General features: G+C 42.7%; 1 protein-coding gene across 3 annotated transcripts; it reads left to right on the forward strand.

Moving 5' to 3' along the window:
- The first annotated feature begins 232 nt into the window (after nt 1-232).
- Nucleotides 233-17,419, forward strand: taf1c (TATA-box binding protein associated factor, RNA polymerase I subunit C). 3 transcript variants are annotated; one of them, XR_014571013.1, is made up of 16 exons: nt 233-705; nt 1,486-1,606; nt 2,104-2,153; nt 2,829-2,924; nt 4,470-4,576; nt 5,093-5,334; nt 5,752-5,883; nt 6,492-6,609; nt 7,248-7,319; nt 7,684-7,819; nt 8,178-8,306; nt 8,663-8,864; nt 13,194-13,331; nt 13,495-14,978; nt 16,050-16,655; nt 16,954-17,419. XR_014571013.1 is itself a non-coding variant. In XM_083794138.1 (15 exons), the coding sequence occupies exons 1-15, from the start codon at nt 583-585 to the stop codon at nt 16,560-16,562; spliced, it is 3,663 nt and encodes a 1,220-aa protein (XP_083650264.1). In that variant the 5' UTR covers nt 233-582; the 3' UTR covers nt 16,563-17,419. The 3 variants fall into 3 exon arrangements, 2 of the variants coding, with proteins under 2 accessions (XP_083650264.1, XP_083650265.1); XM_083794138.1 differs by having other exon boundaries at nt 16,050-17,419; XM_083794139.1 differs by having other exon boundaries at nt 1,486-1,597; nt 16,050-17,419.
- Nucleotides 17,420-17,537: the final 118 nt, after the last annotated feature.

Genomic DNA, 17,537 nt, shown 5'->3' on the forward strand with positions numbered 1-17,537 from the left:
TCCGGGGAACCCACTTTAACTGACAACCAGTACAGATCAGTAATTGTATGCCTGCTTTTATCCAGAGTGGCCACAGGAGGCGCTGCTCCCATATTTCTTCTTCATGTGTTGTAATTGTAAACCAGCTGCAGCATACGTCACCACGCTCACGCTGTACTTCCGGCCGTGGCTGCTGCATGTTTTAATCCTAATGTCCACACGTGTTTTCAACTTTTCATCAATGAGTGAGAGACGCAACAAGGATTTACCAAAACATTTAAAAGGAATACTGTCTGCAACTTCGGGACGCATACACCAAAATCACTGGATTATTGGACCTCTTATTTGTTTCTCTTTTACATTTTTGGGGGCCATAACCAAGTGTGTCGAACTAGTATGTATGAGAAACGTGTTCATGGCAGGCTGTCATGTGAAGCAGGACACGTTGTGACAATTGTCCTGACTCCTGACTAGAAGAAGTCAAGAACATAAGAAGATGTAAATGTCGCCGTAATTAAAATAACGTCAAATCATGTTACTGTAACAAAAGTCATTTTGGATACATCACATCCCCGGGGCGGGGCGGACCCCGTACCTTATCAGATGGATTCTAAATTCCCGCATCAACTTTTCCCCACGTATTTCAACTCCGGGCCGCCGAATGGAGTTTTCAAGCACACCGCGAATGGATGGGGACGATACGACCACGCTGTTGGTCGTAAAAAGGTAAACAAGGGTCCTGCAGGGGTCCTAGCTCTGATCCATAGCTCTAATGCCGAGCAACGGCAGCAAGAGCAGTAAGGCTATGGACCAGAGCTTAATGGGGGTCCCCCATTAAGCTCTGGTCCATCATGGCAGTTCAGAAACTAGCAATGGGCCTGTCAAACTACTTCAATAACGTCAACGTGTGACTCCTACCCTCTTTCAAAACTATCTGCAATTTGTAACTGGTTACTGGTCCCTGTATAAAGTTACCAGAAATGCCCCCCAAACTGTTTTCTGTACATGTGTTTTCATTGCTACTACTAGTATATATGATGTGTTCTTGCATCATGCATGGTATATATGATGTGTTCTTGCATCATGCATGGTATTGTACATTATTGTATGTCTTGAATTTAAGTGTCTTGGTGTATTTAATACACAGGACCATAATGAATTGAAAACAACTTTTTGTGTTCTCCTTATAGCAGGAGTATTGAATCGATCAATCAAATCCCTTACAAATGGATACTACAAATGGGATACAGGTCCAGTGGAGACATTGTTACAACCATGTGTATAACAAATATCAATGTGTTTTTTTTTCTTCTTCTGGACTGCTTGTAAAGGACCTATCATTTTGCCACATTGCGATAAACATGAATTTAATACATCCCGTGCCCTCAATTAATGTCGGTATGCAATATTTATTATTTAGGTCTCTGTGTGAGTGTGATACTGTTAAAGCAAAACAGGCTCTGTGTCTTATTGTCAGTATTTCAGGGGTTTCCCTTGTCCTTGCAGGATGGGTCCAGTCAACTTGCTGACTGGACATTTACAACCAGCCATCAGTTCAGAGGAGAAACATGGCTCCCAACAGAGCCTGTGCCAGTGCCTCTTCTGTCTCCTAAAACCGGTATTAAAGGTTTGTTACTGTTAGCCCCAGTATATTTATTTGTAAACTACTATTGATTAGAGTCCTCACTCACTGCAATCTAGTGGTTATCAATATACTGTATTCACTGGTGTGATAGATGTGGGCTATGATATAGGGCTGGGCAATTAACAGAAAATATGACATTTTCCTATTATAAATAATATATTCTGTGTCATAATCGACATTTAAAACCAATAACACACTTACTAATCTTGCTCATGTAGGTTAATTGATTAACACTAACAGAGGAGCAGAGTTTTGTTAAATATATGCATGTGTATATTGTTTTTATTCCTTATATATCAACAAATCCATACAACAAAATACAAAACAAAAATCATAATTGACAATCGATTAGTCTGATTAACCACTTAACCCGATATTATATATGTATATATATATTTTTTGTGGCAATATTGTTATCTTCATAGAGGCCAGAAGAACTTTATGGCTTTGTCTTATTGCATGACTGCCCTCTCTCATAGGTTTGACATGCCCTTCACCTTCCCCAGAAGACATGGACTTCATACACCATGTGAGTTCATTCATTCATTCATTCATTCATTCATTCAGTAGTTATGAAAGGAACACACAGACCAGGGCAGGAAACCTACATTGTTATGCATTTAATCCATTACAATACAAACACATTATGTCCTAATTCTACAGGCAAAGCTACATTCTATGATGTAAGGAAGAAGCTGTTAAACTAGTAGCCAGGTTTCTTATTTATTAGGGGCTCTGCATAACCTGTAGCAGCGCTGCTCTGCAAAAGTTGCAGTCCGTGACCTGCCCTGTATCGGTAATCATCATGCATCTGCTCTGGTGCTGTACACACAGTATGAGCAGCTATTTCTGTTGCTGGTCAAATCAGAAGATATGAATGCTTGTTGACATGCTGGGTATGAGGGTACAATGCCCTACAAATTCAACTGGCTGCATTCCATCAGAAAAAGCATCCTCAGCACTCTGCATTTAAAGTGAGACACGACAAAAGACTTTCATCTGGGTTAGGGCAAAAGGGTTTTGGACAAATGGGTTTCTATTGTATACTGTATATACCTATGGTATACAGTACACACATTACTCACATTGTGAACACTAATTTGAAATCAAATTTTGTGTACTGTCAACCTACCTGATGTTCTGTGGGGCACTTTCTGACATGTCAGACCTGACCGTGTACGTTTATCATTACATGCTTTTCTAGATGCATAACTTTTACATGGAAAACTACGAGGATGCTTTTTACTCCACAAGCCAATTGTTGGGAGAGCACTTCTTCTTCCATGACAAAAGAAATGAGGTGAGAAACATTTATATATTTTGTTATTATGCTAATTGATTCCTCCCCACACACATTTCTGTGTTGTCACTGCTGTTGTATCCTACTGACTCACCTGCCAGTGAGGAGCCCCCACTGGGAGGATGTAGAGCCTCCGGCTGACAGGTCCAGCCGTACGATAAAATGCAGTTACTGTAATCACTCTCCCCGAACACAAGCCAATTGTGTTCGCATAGAACATGCTCGACAAAGCCGCATGCACCACGGTGGATTCGAACCCACAACTTCTGCATGGTGGGCAAAATGGGTAAAATAGTATTTGTACAGTATAGTTGAGGGGGCAGACTATAGGACTTCTAACTATAGGTTAGTTTAGCTTAAATCTCTGTGTCAACAGAAATAACAAGTGTCAACCCATATTCATATACATAGCTATGTAGGTATTTGGCATACAAATTTAGGTATGAGAGTCCTGTGTTAAATTGAACAGTAATTCAAATTTTACCTATCATTTTATAATGGGTGGTTTATGTTTCGGGAAAGTGGGCATGACCTTTGGGCAAGTAGAACATGACCTAGGCTGTACTTGGCCGATGGGCAAGTGCCTCTGAGACCTTGGTGTCATCCCTAAATATTCAAGTGTTTTTGTCGCATGCTAATGCGATACAGCTGGAAGCAATATTGCACTATTTGTGCAGTACTTTGATCTTCCTCAAAGGTTTGGATAAAATTGAAATATTCAGATTTAAAATCAGAATAGAAATTGCGATACAAAATCAAAATGCAATAGCTGCTGTACAGATAAACCCTATACTGTGTGGGTGCACACATTTTGTGTGTGTGTGTGTGTGTGTGTGTGTGTGTGTGTGTGTGTGTGTGTGTGTGTGTGTGTGTGTGTGTGTGTGTGTGTGTGTGTGTGTGTGTGTGTGTGTGTGTGTGTGTGTGTGTGTGTGTGTGTGTGTGTGTGTGTGTGTGTGTGTGTGTGTGTGTGTGTGTGTGTGTGTGTGTGTGGTGAATGGTGATATTGGAGACAGACACAAAGGGAATACAAATGGCAAAAGAGCAATAAAAAGGCAGTGGAATCTGTAAAACTGTAATGTACCACCATTTTGAATCCCATGCCCCGGTTAAATGTTTTGCCAGACACGCAGACAGCAACAAAGTCTATTGACCAGAAATAGCTGACCAGAAATAGCTGGTCCAGCATTAGAAATAGAAACATACTAGACTACATTCATGTTGGCCAGCGAGCCTAACAGAAAACAGCTGACTGCAGTGTTGAGTTACTACACACTAAAAACCTCAGTGTTACTGTTAACATATACTTTGTTGACAGTGTCCCCCAGGGCTCTATACCTGGCTTTTTTTTTTCACCTCTAAAAGAAATGGCCAATCTACAAGTGCACAACATAAATCTGCTGTTTTGGCTGAATGTTCGTCCCAGGATATGGGACCCACTAGCATTCATGGGAGTTCAAGCGTCCATGTATGATCTCACAGGGTGCTGTGAGCGACGTCATTCTGGAGTGTGACGTGACCTGAACATTTCTATACGTCTCTTTTCAGTTTAAGGACACAAGAGTCGGTGCAAAAAATGAAGCCAGATATGATGCAAAAAATGCATCAAGCATGTGGAGGACCAGGCGTTTCATGGACAGACTGCCATACAAGACGTAATCACCTTATTATAATATTTGGATAGAATGAATGCCATTATGAGTGAAAGAGTGTGCCATGAACAGATCTTCAGGTCATGGCGGGGGCCAGCTGACATGTCTAGTGAAACCACTAATTATGAATACAGCGTTCATTGCATTATCAATTGTGCAACGGTTTGTATATATATTCGATTCCCACCCCTTTTATCCCTGAGGATATAAGATTTGAATGATTTGAACATTAATTTAATGTTTTTAAAACCTTGAAAATTGAGTATTCGTTGTGGTTCCAATTAGATGGCATCTTAAAAGGACACTACGTCAGTTATATTGATCGATCATCAAAATAAATAATGCTCTTAACATCTGCAATCTCAAACTCTTTTGAGATCTTCCAAAAGGGCCCTGAGCCGGAAAAGGTTGGGAACCACTGCTTTTATAGCTCAACTTTGTGAGAGGACATCTCTATTTCTGCATATGTAAAAATGTATTTGTATTTATACATATAAATGTATTTGTCTCTCCTTCCAGATGCGAGTACGGTTCCTTTAACCGCTCTCTGACCGCCTACAGCAACTTGCTGTACGACGTCATCCCCGACGTCCCCGTCGATCTGCTGGCCAGCCTGGTCGAAGAGGAGCTCAATCAGCACAGGGACAGACTGCAGTTGAATGAGCAAACCATAGGGGGCGCCCTAGCGTACGTCCCCTTCACACAGGGCAGCACAGAAGGCTGTCTCCTCTACCCCGGGAAAGAAGCCTTCAGCCTGCTCAGTATCCTTTGGTTCATTTTTACATTTAGAGAAGCCACAGACTGATACATGTTACGTGGATTTCTTGGCTCCTAGAGCCGCTCCTCATACAGTATGTGTTATAATGCAGTGGTCCTCAAAACATGTTCATGTCAGGTACCCCTAAATTCATATGACGCGTTGTTAGCTTGTAGATGGGTTTTTGAATAGGGCCTTAAGAAGTGGTTAAAACCTATGATCCTGCAAACGGAGTGTTAGACATTTTTCTTAATTTTAATTGTAAAAGGAAACCGTTTAAAGGTTCCTTATTTTGTGTTAAAAGTTTTTTTATATATATATATTTAGTTAATACATCATGAAAATGATGAAAGCTCCAAGTTTACAAAACAATACTCATGCAACAAGTAGACTGGTCTAGCTCCTTGACGCAGTACCACAGAGTTCCACAAGGTGGTGGTGGAGGTCAAGGAAGGGAAGCCTGCCTATCTGGACACAACAAGCAACAAACCACTCTGTTTTCAACTCAAAGGACCCATCAGACAGATCTCCTCTGCCTCCCTGCTCAATCAATGTGAGTTTAACTGTAAACACACTCATATTGAATTGGCACATCCTCTTGGTCTCTCTTTAGTTGTCATTTTGTTTTGGAAAGATGGCAGAACTTTTCTTTAAAATACATGATGTTTCGATAGTCAATGAGTAATTGTGATCCCCATATTGACTAGACTAAAATCATCATAATTATTAGTATTTTTGCCATACTCAAGCAGCTCAGAAGAAGATGTATTCAAATACTGTACAACCAGGCCAACTTACTGTAAAAAGTAACATTCAAACATTCAAACAACATTCAAACAAAATCACATTAATTGCTTGGCTCCACGTGAACAGTTTATAAATTGATGTGATGTAGCCTTTAATGCCTATAATGATTATACAAATGGGGTATGTTGGCAACTAGCCTTGGTAAATGAGAGGTTACTCAGTATTGGGTTACTAGTTTATTCACTAAATACTTTGTTACTCTTACTCAAGTAATTCTTTATATCACTACTTTTTACTTCTACTTAAGTCTTCTCATTCTAAAGTAACAATGCTTGCACTCGAGTGCGGTTTTCGGCTACTCTACCCACGTCTGGTTGCTGCCCTGGTTGAAATAACGGCATGGCTTGGGTGCAGATTGTGTTGGTGTGCGGTCAGACTACCTGTGTGGGGTCTGGAGACTGGACGAGACAATGACACCACGTCTACTGCAGGTGGTCGAGACCAGAGAGCCGGCTTCCTGTATCAACGTCAGGTAGGACTGGATGGACTGTATAGAGCGTCGCAGTTCCGCCCCCCTTTCAGAACGACGAGGGACCCAGAAGAGAATTTCCCATGCATTTTTCCCAAAGATGTTTCAAAAAGTATTAATTTAAAGATCTGTAAGCCTCGGACAAAGCCAACATTTGGGCCAAACAAATAATTACAAAGAAGAAAAACAACAACAAAAAAGTACCCTGCCCTTTTCTTCTTCTTTCTAATTATTTGTTCGGCCCAAACAAATGTATTTGTTGTCATGATTTGTCACGATCCCAGTCGGCTTTGTCTGAGGCTTACAGGTCTTTAAATAAATCGTTTTTGAAACGTCTATGGGAAAAATGCATGGGAAATTCTCTTCTGGGTCTCCCGTCGTTCTGAAAGGGGGCGGGACTGTGGCGCTCTATAGAGGTGGATTGATAGGTAGATATATGGATAGATTGATTGATTAATAGATAATGTAGAACTGTCAAATATAACATATAACTATAACTGTCAAATATATGGAAGTATGGATTGATAGAAAGGTCAATCAATCAATGGATTGTTGAAGGCAGATGTGCACTGTGCACAAATACATAATATTTCTGTTATGAATGAATATATCCGTTAATTAACCATTGTTTATTTTGTCAGTCCCCATGTTCTGGGTGAAGTTCTGGTAGCAAGTAACAGTGGAGCAGCTCATCTCTGGACTGTCGGCAAAGGGTGAGGAGGGCTAATAACCTCACAGCAGTATTTATGGCAATAAAAGCTGCATTTTATAGTTTCCACATTTTTCAGTCTTTGCTTAAAAAGCTTGCACAGTGCAGCTTTAAAATCTATTCTCCTCTATTGTGAATACGTGGAGTGCTGCTAGTTTTGACAGAAATTGTCAAACCAGATCTTCTGCTATGGAGAGACAAGATGTTGAGAAGACAAAACTTATTAGAATATATATATATTTTTAATGATTTCTTTCCCCCATTTCCTGAAAAGTAACGTGCACATAGAATATTCCCGACCCGACAGCGACGTTATACCATGGCTAACTTGCCCAAAGTGATCAATAGATGATGCTCTGTCCCGTCAGGATGCAGAAAGTCAGAGAGGAGGACAGTAACCTGTACTTCAACGCCCAGTCTCCATGGCGATGGTGTGATTTCTCGGGCCACCCCAGAGTGATGGTGTACGCGGACAGGACGGGAGCGGATCTCACAGATATCAGGGTAAGGACATCAGGGTAAGGACATCAGGTCCTCAATGCAGTGGTCCTCACTTGAGGACCACTTCAGCTTTGGAAATCAGATAAAAAATACCATTTAAATGTACAGAGTATTGCACGTAAACTGGGTTGTTATTTTAGTACTTTTCTGTCCTCCCTTTGTCTCCTGCTTTGTAAAACTGTCTAGTTATACTTTGTATTGTCTAGTAGAGGCAGATGTAGATGTATTTTGTTTATTTTTCATTTCATTTTGTTAATTTTTGTTTGTTTAAGTGAAAACAATCAGTGTAGCTTCTGGTCTACAACCAACACTTTCTCTGCTCATGTTCTCTATCTCTGCCTGTCCTCCATCCTCCCTACAGACTAGCCCCATGTCCAGTCACACTCTGTTCCGTGTGGGTCAGGGTCCAGACTGTAAGAGTGGGGAGAGGGTCATCAACACCAAATACCTGAGAGAGACGCATAGCTTCCATCACCTCGTCACCACACAGGTACACACAGTCACACACACCTTCCACCACCTCGTTACCACACACACACACACACACACACACACACTTCCCACCACCTTCTTTCTGCCACAACCTTTCCCCTTCTCATATATCCATATATCTGTTCTCAACCTAACCTTCTTCCCCTCTTCTTTTCCTTCTCCCTGTGTCCCCTCCCCGAATACCTCCCTCCCGCGTTCACTCTCCCCTTACTCTCATACTCTTTTACCCTTTTCGTCACACTTCTGTCGTCCCTCTCTCTCCATTCCCCTACTTTTTCACCTTTCCTTCTTGACTCCTGACTCTCTCTCTCTCTCTCTCTCTCTCTCTCTGTCTGTCTGTCTCTCTCTCTCTAGTTCTCAGCTTACATCCTGGACGAGCGTGTCCCTGGCGTGCCCATGTTGAAGTGGGAACACATGATGGAGTACCCGCCCGTGTTTGGTCATGTCCTCCCTGGCTCCTCCTCTTCCTGTGTGCTGGGAGGAGCCAGCAGCAGCACCACCAAGGTTGTGCTGGGTGCTCAGACCTCACAGGACCTCACCCTGCTCCAGTATTCAGGTATATAGATGACATTACTGTAGATGTGTTTACCATCTGCCACACCAGTGTCCTAGTGAATGAATGAATACCGTTTTCTCAGAGGCGGATGGGAATCACTTGGGTTTAGTTCTAAACCCATCGGTTGTGTGTTTTTCAGTTTGTTTATTTGGGGCATCGCCCCGTTCTCATATTCAGTGATTCAGTCTCATATACCCGTGACTAAAGGCACCACAATGTATATGAAAGAGGCATTAATAGTTTCGATGTGAAATACTCGCTGGTGAGACCTTTAATGTTCAATATGTAATCCCCAACCATTTTTATATAATATATAAAAAAAACACTTCCTATGCAGGTCTGGAAAGTGTGAAAATGCACGGAAACTACTATGCAGCTTAAGAATAAATAAGTAGTATATTGTCGTTGCCGGCAAAGACCGTATTTCCAATGCCCTACTTTTGCATCGAGGAAGGTCGGCTATCTTCACTATGTTCTATTCTTTTTTGGACATACATGGTTTCTACCCGACAGTGACAATATATATATTATATACCAAATACGCAAATAGCATAAATTATAATAGACCTAATATTATGGTCATTGCCTGTGTGGAAAGTGAGAGCGATTGGTGCAGGCAGTGAGGAGGAACGACAGTGTTTCAGACATTCATTCATTCAGACATTTTGTGAATTTTAGTTAGATATCATGGTGCTTGCTCAAGTGGTTCATCCCCTGGCTATAACTAGTTAGACTAACTTCTTCTGGCCTAAATTAGCTGTTCAACGTGCAAATCTGAAAGTCACATATTGACATAATGTCACAATATTGTGAAGTGACATTTATTTAAGATTATTTCTGAGAGAGAGAGAGAGAGAGAGAGAGAGAGATTAAATAAATGTAATTGGATTGATTGACTAACTAACGGGGGACATAGTCATCTTTATATCCCCACTATGTTCCCAAATGTCCCATTATATCCCTGTACAGCTTCCCTGTACAGCTTCCCAATATATCCACAGCATGTCCCTGTTATATCACCTATACATTCTCATTACATCCCCCATGCAGTGCAGTGAGTGCACCCAACACTGCTCAGACAAAAATTACATGCAAGAAGAACTTGTTCACACATTCGTGACACATTGACATATATCGCAGCACTGGGTCAACTCCCAGTCGGTTACATAACCGCTGAAAGTTCAGTCGTTCTTTCCTTGCATGGGATTGTTAGCATGGTATTTAAACATGTTTTACATGCTTGAAATGCTAGGGGGAGAATGAGTGGTGAAGAGTCGAGTAGGGGGGGGGGGGGTGTGTGTGTGTGTGTGTGTGTGTGTGTGCGCACGAAGGGAAAGTAAAAGATATCAAGGCACACCTGAATTCACAATTGTTTTAATTTAATTTAAAGGCTAAATGAAAGGTGAAATTATTTTCTTTTTTACTACTAGAGATTAAAAGGAGAACCCTCTCCTGAGATGATGGCACCATCATGTCTGATATTAGCATCATAATAAACTTTGTTTATTTATAAACTTACAAATTTTGTAAAACACTTTTGAAAATATTAGGATTACAAATTGCTTTACAAGTTACAGCATGAGATAGAAATGTCAGTAATCTGATTTGGAATAGATAAAAAAAAGAAACAATATAAAATAAAAATATAATAAACGATAGCATAAAATGGCAAGAAAGAAAACGATAGACAAATGTGAATAATAAGGCCTTCAAAATTGCATAACCATTCTACCGTTTAGTCGGATCAAGTCAAGTCGCCTGTATTTGTATTGCAAATTGTAAAACAACAGACGTTCACCCTGCTTTCCATTCAAAACAACAACAACATCATGTAGACCTCAACATTGGAGACCACAGTTGAGTCAATCAGTAACAGAACACCTGACCTTGTACCATAGACTGATTTGCTGAGCAGGGCTACATAATCCACTGGCCACAGAGCATATAATACAGTGTACTAGTTCAAGTATATTAAGTAATGGCTCTTCAGAGCCCGACCAATATTGGTCGTTCCAATATTTGTAATTGTTTTTTACAAGGTCTGCCAGATCTAAGCTCATACATAATGACAAAATGTGATACATAGAATGGCCCATATAAACGATGTATTACTTGCGCAAGCAGAGCGTGCGATCATTGCGAACGCAGTGAGCCACTTACTATGACAGCAAGGGCTGAATGTCTGTGTGTCTGTCTGTCTGTGTGTGTCTGTCCCGCTGTTACACCACCCGCCCGCCACCAGAGGGCGCAGCTGTAGCACACACACACACACACAGGGCGCAGCTGTAGCACACACACACACACACACACACACACAACCACACACACACGAGCTGCGTTCGCTTCCCGCGTTTGCGCGTCTTACTTGTGTAATTAAGATATGTATATATGATATTGTTCTTTTAAGTTCTCAAATAGAAACTTCTAATCTGTCATGTCGGGCTCTCCAAATCGACCCAAATGTCTGGCATCTGTCGGGCCCTATAGCTCTTCCATAGGAGAAGCAATAACCTCTTGGCACGCCAGGGCCTCAAGCTGCCTGAGGTGTACCATTAACCTATAAATCGTCTACCTCTCCCTCCCCTCTTCTTTCTGATATAACTCATCTCTGCTGTCGGGAAGAACGAAAAAAAGAAAACCTTATATTTTGAAAACAAAGTAATGATGCCTCATCAAAGTTGGTGTTGTGACTTTATATATTGTCTTGCATGAGAGGTGGTTGAGTTAGCTGTTTTAGCAGACGGTTTGAGGGTCCAATGGTTAAGAGGTTTTTTCCGAATTGCCTTTTACTACTTTTCATTGGTTCAACCAACCAACACACAGACATAACAGGTATTCAATAGCATTGATTAATCTAAAAGAAATCTAAAACCGCACAAATTGAGTTGGGTGATTTCCTCCCGCCAGCAATGTTATGATTATTTTAACTTCTTTGTAGCCAAGACCGAGATCCCGAGATTAATTTAACAATGCACAGTTAGCCGGGGCTCTTCTTTGCTCTTCTTTTGCTTCTTAGCTGGCACTCGGCACCTACCGCCGCGGCCCCCTATGGGAACGGGCGTCCAAGGAATTCTGTGTTGTCTAGACAGGAGTGGAGAGAGAGAGAAGAAGACTTGATTTGTGACAGGCACTTACAGTAGGCCATCATAAAAAACAGGAAAAGCAGCTGACACTTTGGTTTGGGTTGTGTAGTTACGTTGCTGTAGAAATTGACTATCCAAAATAGTCTCCTCATTGACACTCTTTTAGCACATAAATAATCCCAAACAACAAAGCAAATGATCAAATAACACCTAGTACGCCATTTAAATATTTTGTCATTTGTATCAGGAAGAAGACAGTATCTGGGTCTTCAAACCGTAAAATCAAATCAACAGGAAGTTGACATAGCCCCCCCCCCCCCCCCCCATTCGTTTAGGGCAGGGGCAACTAGATTAGGCCAAGGGCCACAACTATAGAATGATTGTGTCATTCTACAGTTTTTTTTTAAGATTCAAGCATTTGAAGTGGACAAACTATATGTTTAGAAGCATTTTCCATAAAACCTAATGGTCTCGGATATCTATCTATAAATGCACCATGTCTCTGTGTGTACGTATGTCTGTAAACTCGAGAACCGTTCGTCCCGTTACTTTAAATTTGACGCGCGTTCCACACCCCCACAGGGAGTGCAGTGCCCGGTGTCGAGTCGGTCAGACCCACGGTTGTCCAGAACCGCCACAAAGGGCCTCTCTCTGCCCCGGGCTCTGGACAGGGCCCCTGGCCAGGGTCCATATATGGAGCTGGCCTGTTCTGACATCACAACACTCCATATTTGGACATGCCTGACAAATAACTCCATATATAGGAATAAAGGGAGACAGATACAGAAATCTCCATATATGGGCATAAAAGGTACACAGACAGATGGGTGGAATGGGTACTGTGACATGGGTACAACGGGTATTGCATAGCCAGGTGGGGCATGGATCTCCAACTTCCATTGTTACCGATTTTATGCTCTACAGCCGGGCACCGGTCTAGTGTCATCAAAGCAAAGGTTAAAGTCTCTTAATCTGGTTGTTTCTTCATCTGGTTGACAGACGGTATAAAACAGGAACAGTATTACTAAAACATCATTTTACATATTGTGTTAATAGTTTAGGGAACTATGCTAGTGTGAGTAGTGCTCCTTTTACACTGTTTCACAAATCAGTGTCACATAATAGGACTTGGCCTTACACGTGAGATTTTATTTTGCTTTAATGCATGAGTTTGTTTTACATTTTTGATAGGAAACATTCTGAGGATTAAAACGCAATAAAACAAATGACAATGTATGTGTTGCAGGTGGCAGAGCTGAGGCCTGTGTTAGAGTTGGTGCTCCCCAGACATTACTCAGACCCAGGGACAGTCTTACACATCTGCCTGTTCGAATCCCTCATCGCCAGCAGGCAGCCCTCACCAGAATATCGCAGCCTGCTGCAGGTATGGATAGTTTCTCCATGGTTATTGTTGTTTATAAATGCTGTCATTAATAATAATACATGATGTAAAGTATTTACAAGACATCTGATCAGGTCCATGAATGTGCATTGCTTTTTCCTCTGGTTGTAATGTGCACTAACCCAGAATGGTTATCTATTGCTAGGTCTGACATGTATCCAGAAGAATGGTGGCGGTGGAGGTGGCGGTGTGGATTGCATCTGGGTTCTTCAGCTGACCGAGGCGGGAGATATTTTCTACCAAATCCTTGAACAACAACAACAGGAGAACGACATTGCACGGACATTGCAGGAAGAGTCAGGAGGAATAAACAAGTCTCCACAAAAGCAACAACCACAGCCAGAAGCTCCAATCCAATCCACCAATCCAAATCCAACGGTCAAAGAAAGAACACTGCTGTTGCAGGACGGGAAGCCATTGGTAATGGACACGTCTAGCGATGAGGATGTCATTTGGCCAACTCAGTCTCAGAGTTTTGTGCCTGAAACCCAAGAGCAGGAACAGCCGCAGTTTCCATCACCTGCAATGGACATCGGCAGACAAGGGAGGGGGATGAGGAGATTGTCTGGGTCTTCCTCTGAGGATTCACAGATTGAAGGCCCTCGACGCCGCATCCTGGCCACCTTGGGCCTAGAGGTGGTCGTCAATGAAGAACGTGACGAACAAGACGACTGCGACGAGAATCTTTTGCCAAATTCGCAATCGACTGATAAAGACGCTGATGTCGGAACACAGGAAACTGTCCTTCCCGTTCACCCTGAGGGGGAAAACACAGACGGTTTGAGTCACATTGATGTTGAATGCACCGATCCACCAAGTGTGTCTGTACAACTCAGCGAAGGTGCCCTTGCTGCGTGGAAACGGTGGCTACAGAAACTGACGATAAAGAAGCTGCAAACACAACCCGTGAACAAACATCTGCAAGCGCAACACGTGAACACACGTCCCCAGACCTACCACATCGTCCCAACCAGAAAACTCCCGCTTCCTCAGCGCCTCCACGACAACCAGAGCAGAGATGCCATCGAGGAGCAGCGCGTGGCGAGCTTGAGGCAAGACATGAGGGAGTGCATGGCAACGGGGTCGGTCTTGGTTAACGACAGCACTATTGAGCAGGTACCCCTGCCCAACCCTGTGGACCCCGATGTGTGGGTGGATGATCTCAGTGAGCGCCTGACCGTCTCCTGGAAGGGGGGGGAGGAGGAGTATAACAAGTGGTGGCAAGAGCACCTGGGAATGAACAAGGGGGCGAAAATGGATTCGCTGAGGAGTAAAAGAAAGAGACAGAAGGAGGAGAAGAGGAGGAGGAGGGCAGCCTCCGGTACATCGGAATTCTCCGGGAGCTTCTCAAGTAGTTCCGGCTGGTCTTCCTCTGCGCCCGGGGTTGACGGGTGGTACGACATTGACCTTGACAGCACTTTTGGTGGGTTCTTGTCTGAGAAGGACTTTATATCCCAGTCCAGTACGTTGGCAACACATCTTGCCGACTCATTGGCTTCTATGGCAGGAAGGCAGGAAGAAGGAGAACAAGGTCAACAACAGCAGCTGGATGCAAGGACGCACAATCGCTCTCCTGACTTGCCCGTGGAACAGTCTGAGGAGAATTTGGGCTCTTTGGCTCCACCCCAGGTAAGATGGAACGTGCAGACACAGATTCTTATCCTACTTCATTGCCACACAAGTATACTCAACTGTCAGCCTGTGCCAGGTGATGGTTTCTATTTTCATGTCATCTAATCATGGCTACTTTTGATTGCTAAATGCTAATACACAATCAATCTGCAATATACGATTTATCTATCACCTACGAGAGCTTTGTTAACCATGTACTATACACATACACATAGTACACATACCACACATACATGCATTAATGTGATAATTACTGATTTACACACTACATTAAAGGAAATAACACTGCAAATAAAATTAACCACTTCATTAAACACCTCGATTAGAAGATGATTAAACTTGCCATTTAAACTAGCAGGGACTTTTGTTTTTTTATTACTTTTAAATTACTTGAGTGGGGGTCAGAAGAGTCTTGCACTATCGGGGGATGACTTGTCTATTTATTTATGTATCTTCCCCGACCGGAGTTGCATGCTTGCGTCTCGCTGCAATGACCATTCTGGCTGTAGTCTAGTCTACGTGCAGTAACTGCATCTGCTCTCTCAGTCTCATCAAGGTGTCAGACAAGCTAATACACACTAACAATTCATCATTCTTTGTATGCTGGCTGTAGGCATGAGCTGCCCTGCTATGTCATGAACCCCCCTTTCAAACAAAAAAACATTTGTCCCCACACTTTTTACGCCCTGACAGTGCCACTGCATTAGGCCACAGCCCAAATCTACGACATCCTCAGTGTTCTTTTAAAGTTACAGACTTATAAATGTCCATTTGGTTCCTAAACTATCAGTAATTTAGCTGGGGACCCTCTGGAAACCCCCCAAGGACCTGACATTGAGAACCACCGATTTAGATGATAGTTGGTAATGGAACACAATGTGGCTTGCCTTCTTCCGTATACATTTTGAGTAGGAAACTCATCACGATAGCAGTGCGTTCAGGTGTGTACCCAGAATGCACTGCGTAAATGTGTACATATAAACTGGCTAAATAATATGTGGACACTAATTGAGATGCGTAGTATTGCCAGGTATAAATAGGGCTAATGTTCATTTTTTTTGTACCCAGGAGGAATCCAGAGAGCCACAGAATGATACTGTGGATAATGTTACGGCTACTAACATCGGTCCGACGACCCCCGAGCGTTCCGCCACTCCCGCCCTGCAGTCCTCCTCTCCCCTCGACTCCCAAAACACACTGCTGTCGACGCCCCAGGACCCCATGGTGGCCAGGATGGGATTCTCTGAGCCCTCTGTTCTCCCGTCGATGCCCCAGGACCCCATGGCCAGAATGGGATTATCTGAGCCCTCTGTTCCACCATCGACGCCCCAGGACCCCATGGCCAAAATGGGATTCTCTCAGCCCTCTGTTCCCAAATCGACGCCCCAGGACCCCATGGCCAAAATGGGATTCTCTCAGCCCTCTGTTCGCCCATCGACGCCCCAGGACCCCATGGCCAAAATGGGATTCTCTCAGCCCTCTGTTCTCCCATATTTTTCTTTGCAACCTGCCAAGGGGGTTAGGATGAGTCTAACACAGTTACAGACACCCAAGAAGAAGAAGTCACGCATGGGATTTTGAGTTATTTTGTGGCATCACTGAGGAATTACAAAAGGTGAAGGTGGTGTTGGTATGACATACTAGCTTGGGACAACACCACAGGACGTTTAAACGGTAAGAACAGAACATAGGAATTAACCACCTCTTTTGGGAAGATTTTCCACATCTTCCCAAATTGTCTATTCTGAATGGATTTCTAAATATCCTTTTTGGATTCTGTGATATTCCTGCATTACTGGAAATGACCTCCGAAAACCGTGGCGAGATAAATGGTTCTCATTGAATGAGAAGTGAGAAAAGGAATTACCTAAGAACAAATGACTAACCGTTTTTCTTTTTCACTAATTCCAAAACTTTTCAATTTGTAATACTGACCTGCACTTCCCGATTTCTATTTTTTTTCTTCCATCAGTTGGATTTTTCCAGTGCCTTCATCTCCCTAATATAAGAGGACTTTTCTCAAATGTTAATGACTGATTTGGAGCTGCTTGGAAATCTTAGGCCATCGATGTGGACCCCCAATATGAAACAATAAGATGTGACGTCTATCAGGGCCTTTGTCAGCACAAGGGCTCCTGGATTGAACTCTTATCGTCACTCCTGATGCTAACCTACCAGGTGTGGGTCTTCCTCATCTCCCTTTGTGAAGCTTGTTCCTCTCCAGCCAAACTTGGTGTCTCGCCCTCATAAAAAGATGTTGTTGAAGAATGGTAAGAAAACACTGTCTTGATGGCGGCCATGTTTGTTTTATTTTACCGTTTATATTCTGTGTTCGTGTGAGTTAACTTATTTGTGTATGCATTTATGAAATGTTGAATGTTCTGGCTTTTGTGGCATTGGGTGTAGACTGAATTAGGCTGATTTTTCATTGGCTGTTTGTGGCATTTCCTCTCGTTTTGAATGATTTGCTAGCCTAAATAGAGAGTTCTTGTCTGTCTTCCCCAACACACAAACCAGGCATTCACCAAATTAACTCTTCCAGATAGTAAATTGTTA

The sequence above is a fragment of the Protomyctophum parallelum genome, assembly GCF_964188405.1.
Source record: "Protomyctophum parallelum genome assembly, chromosome: 21".
Taxonomy (NCBI): Eukaryota; Metazoa; Chordata; class Actinopteri; order Myctophiformes; family Myctophidae; genus Protomyctophum; species Protomyctophum parallelum.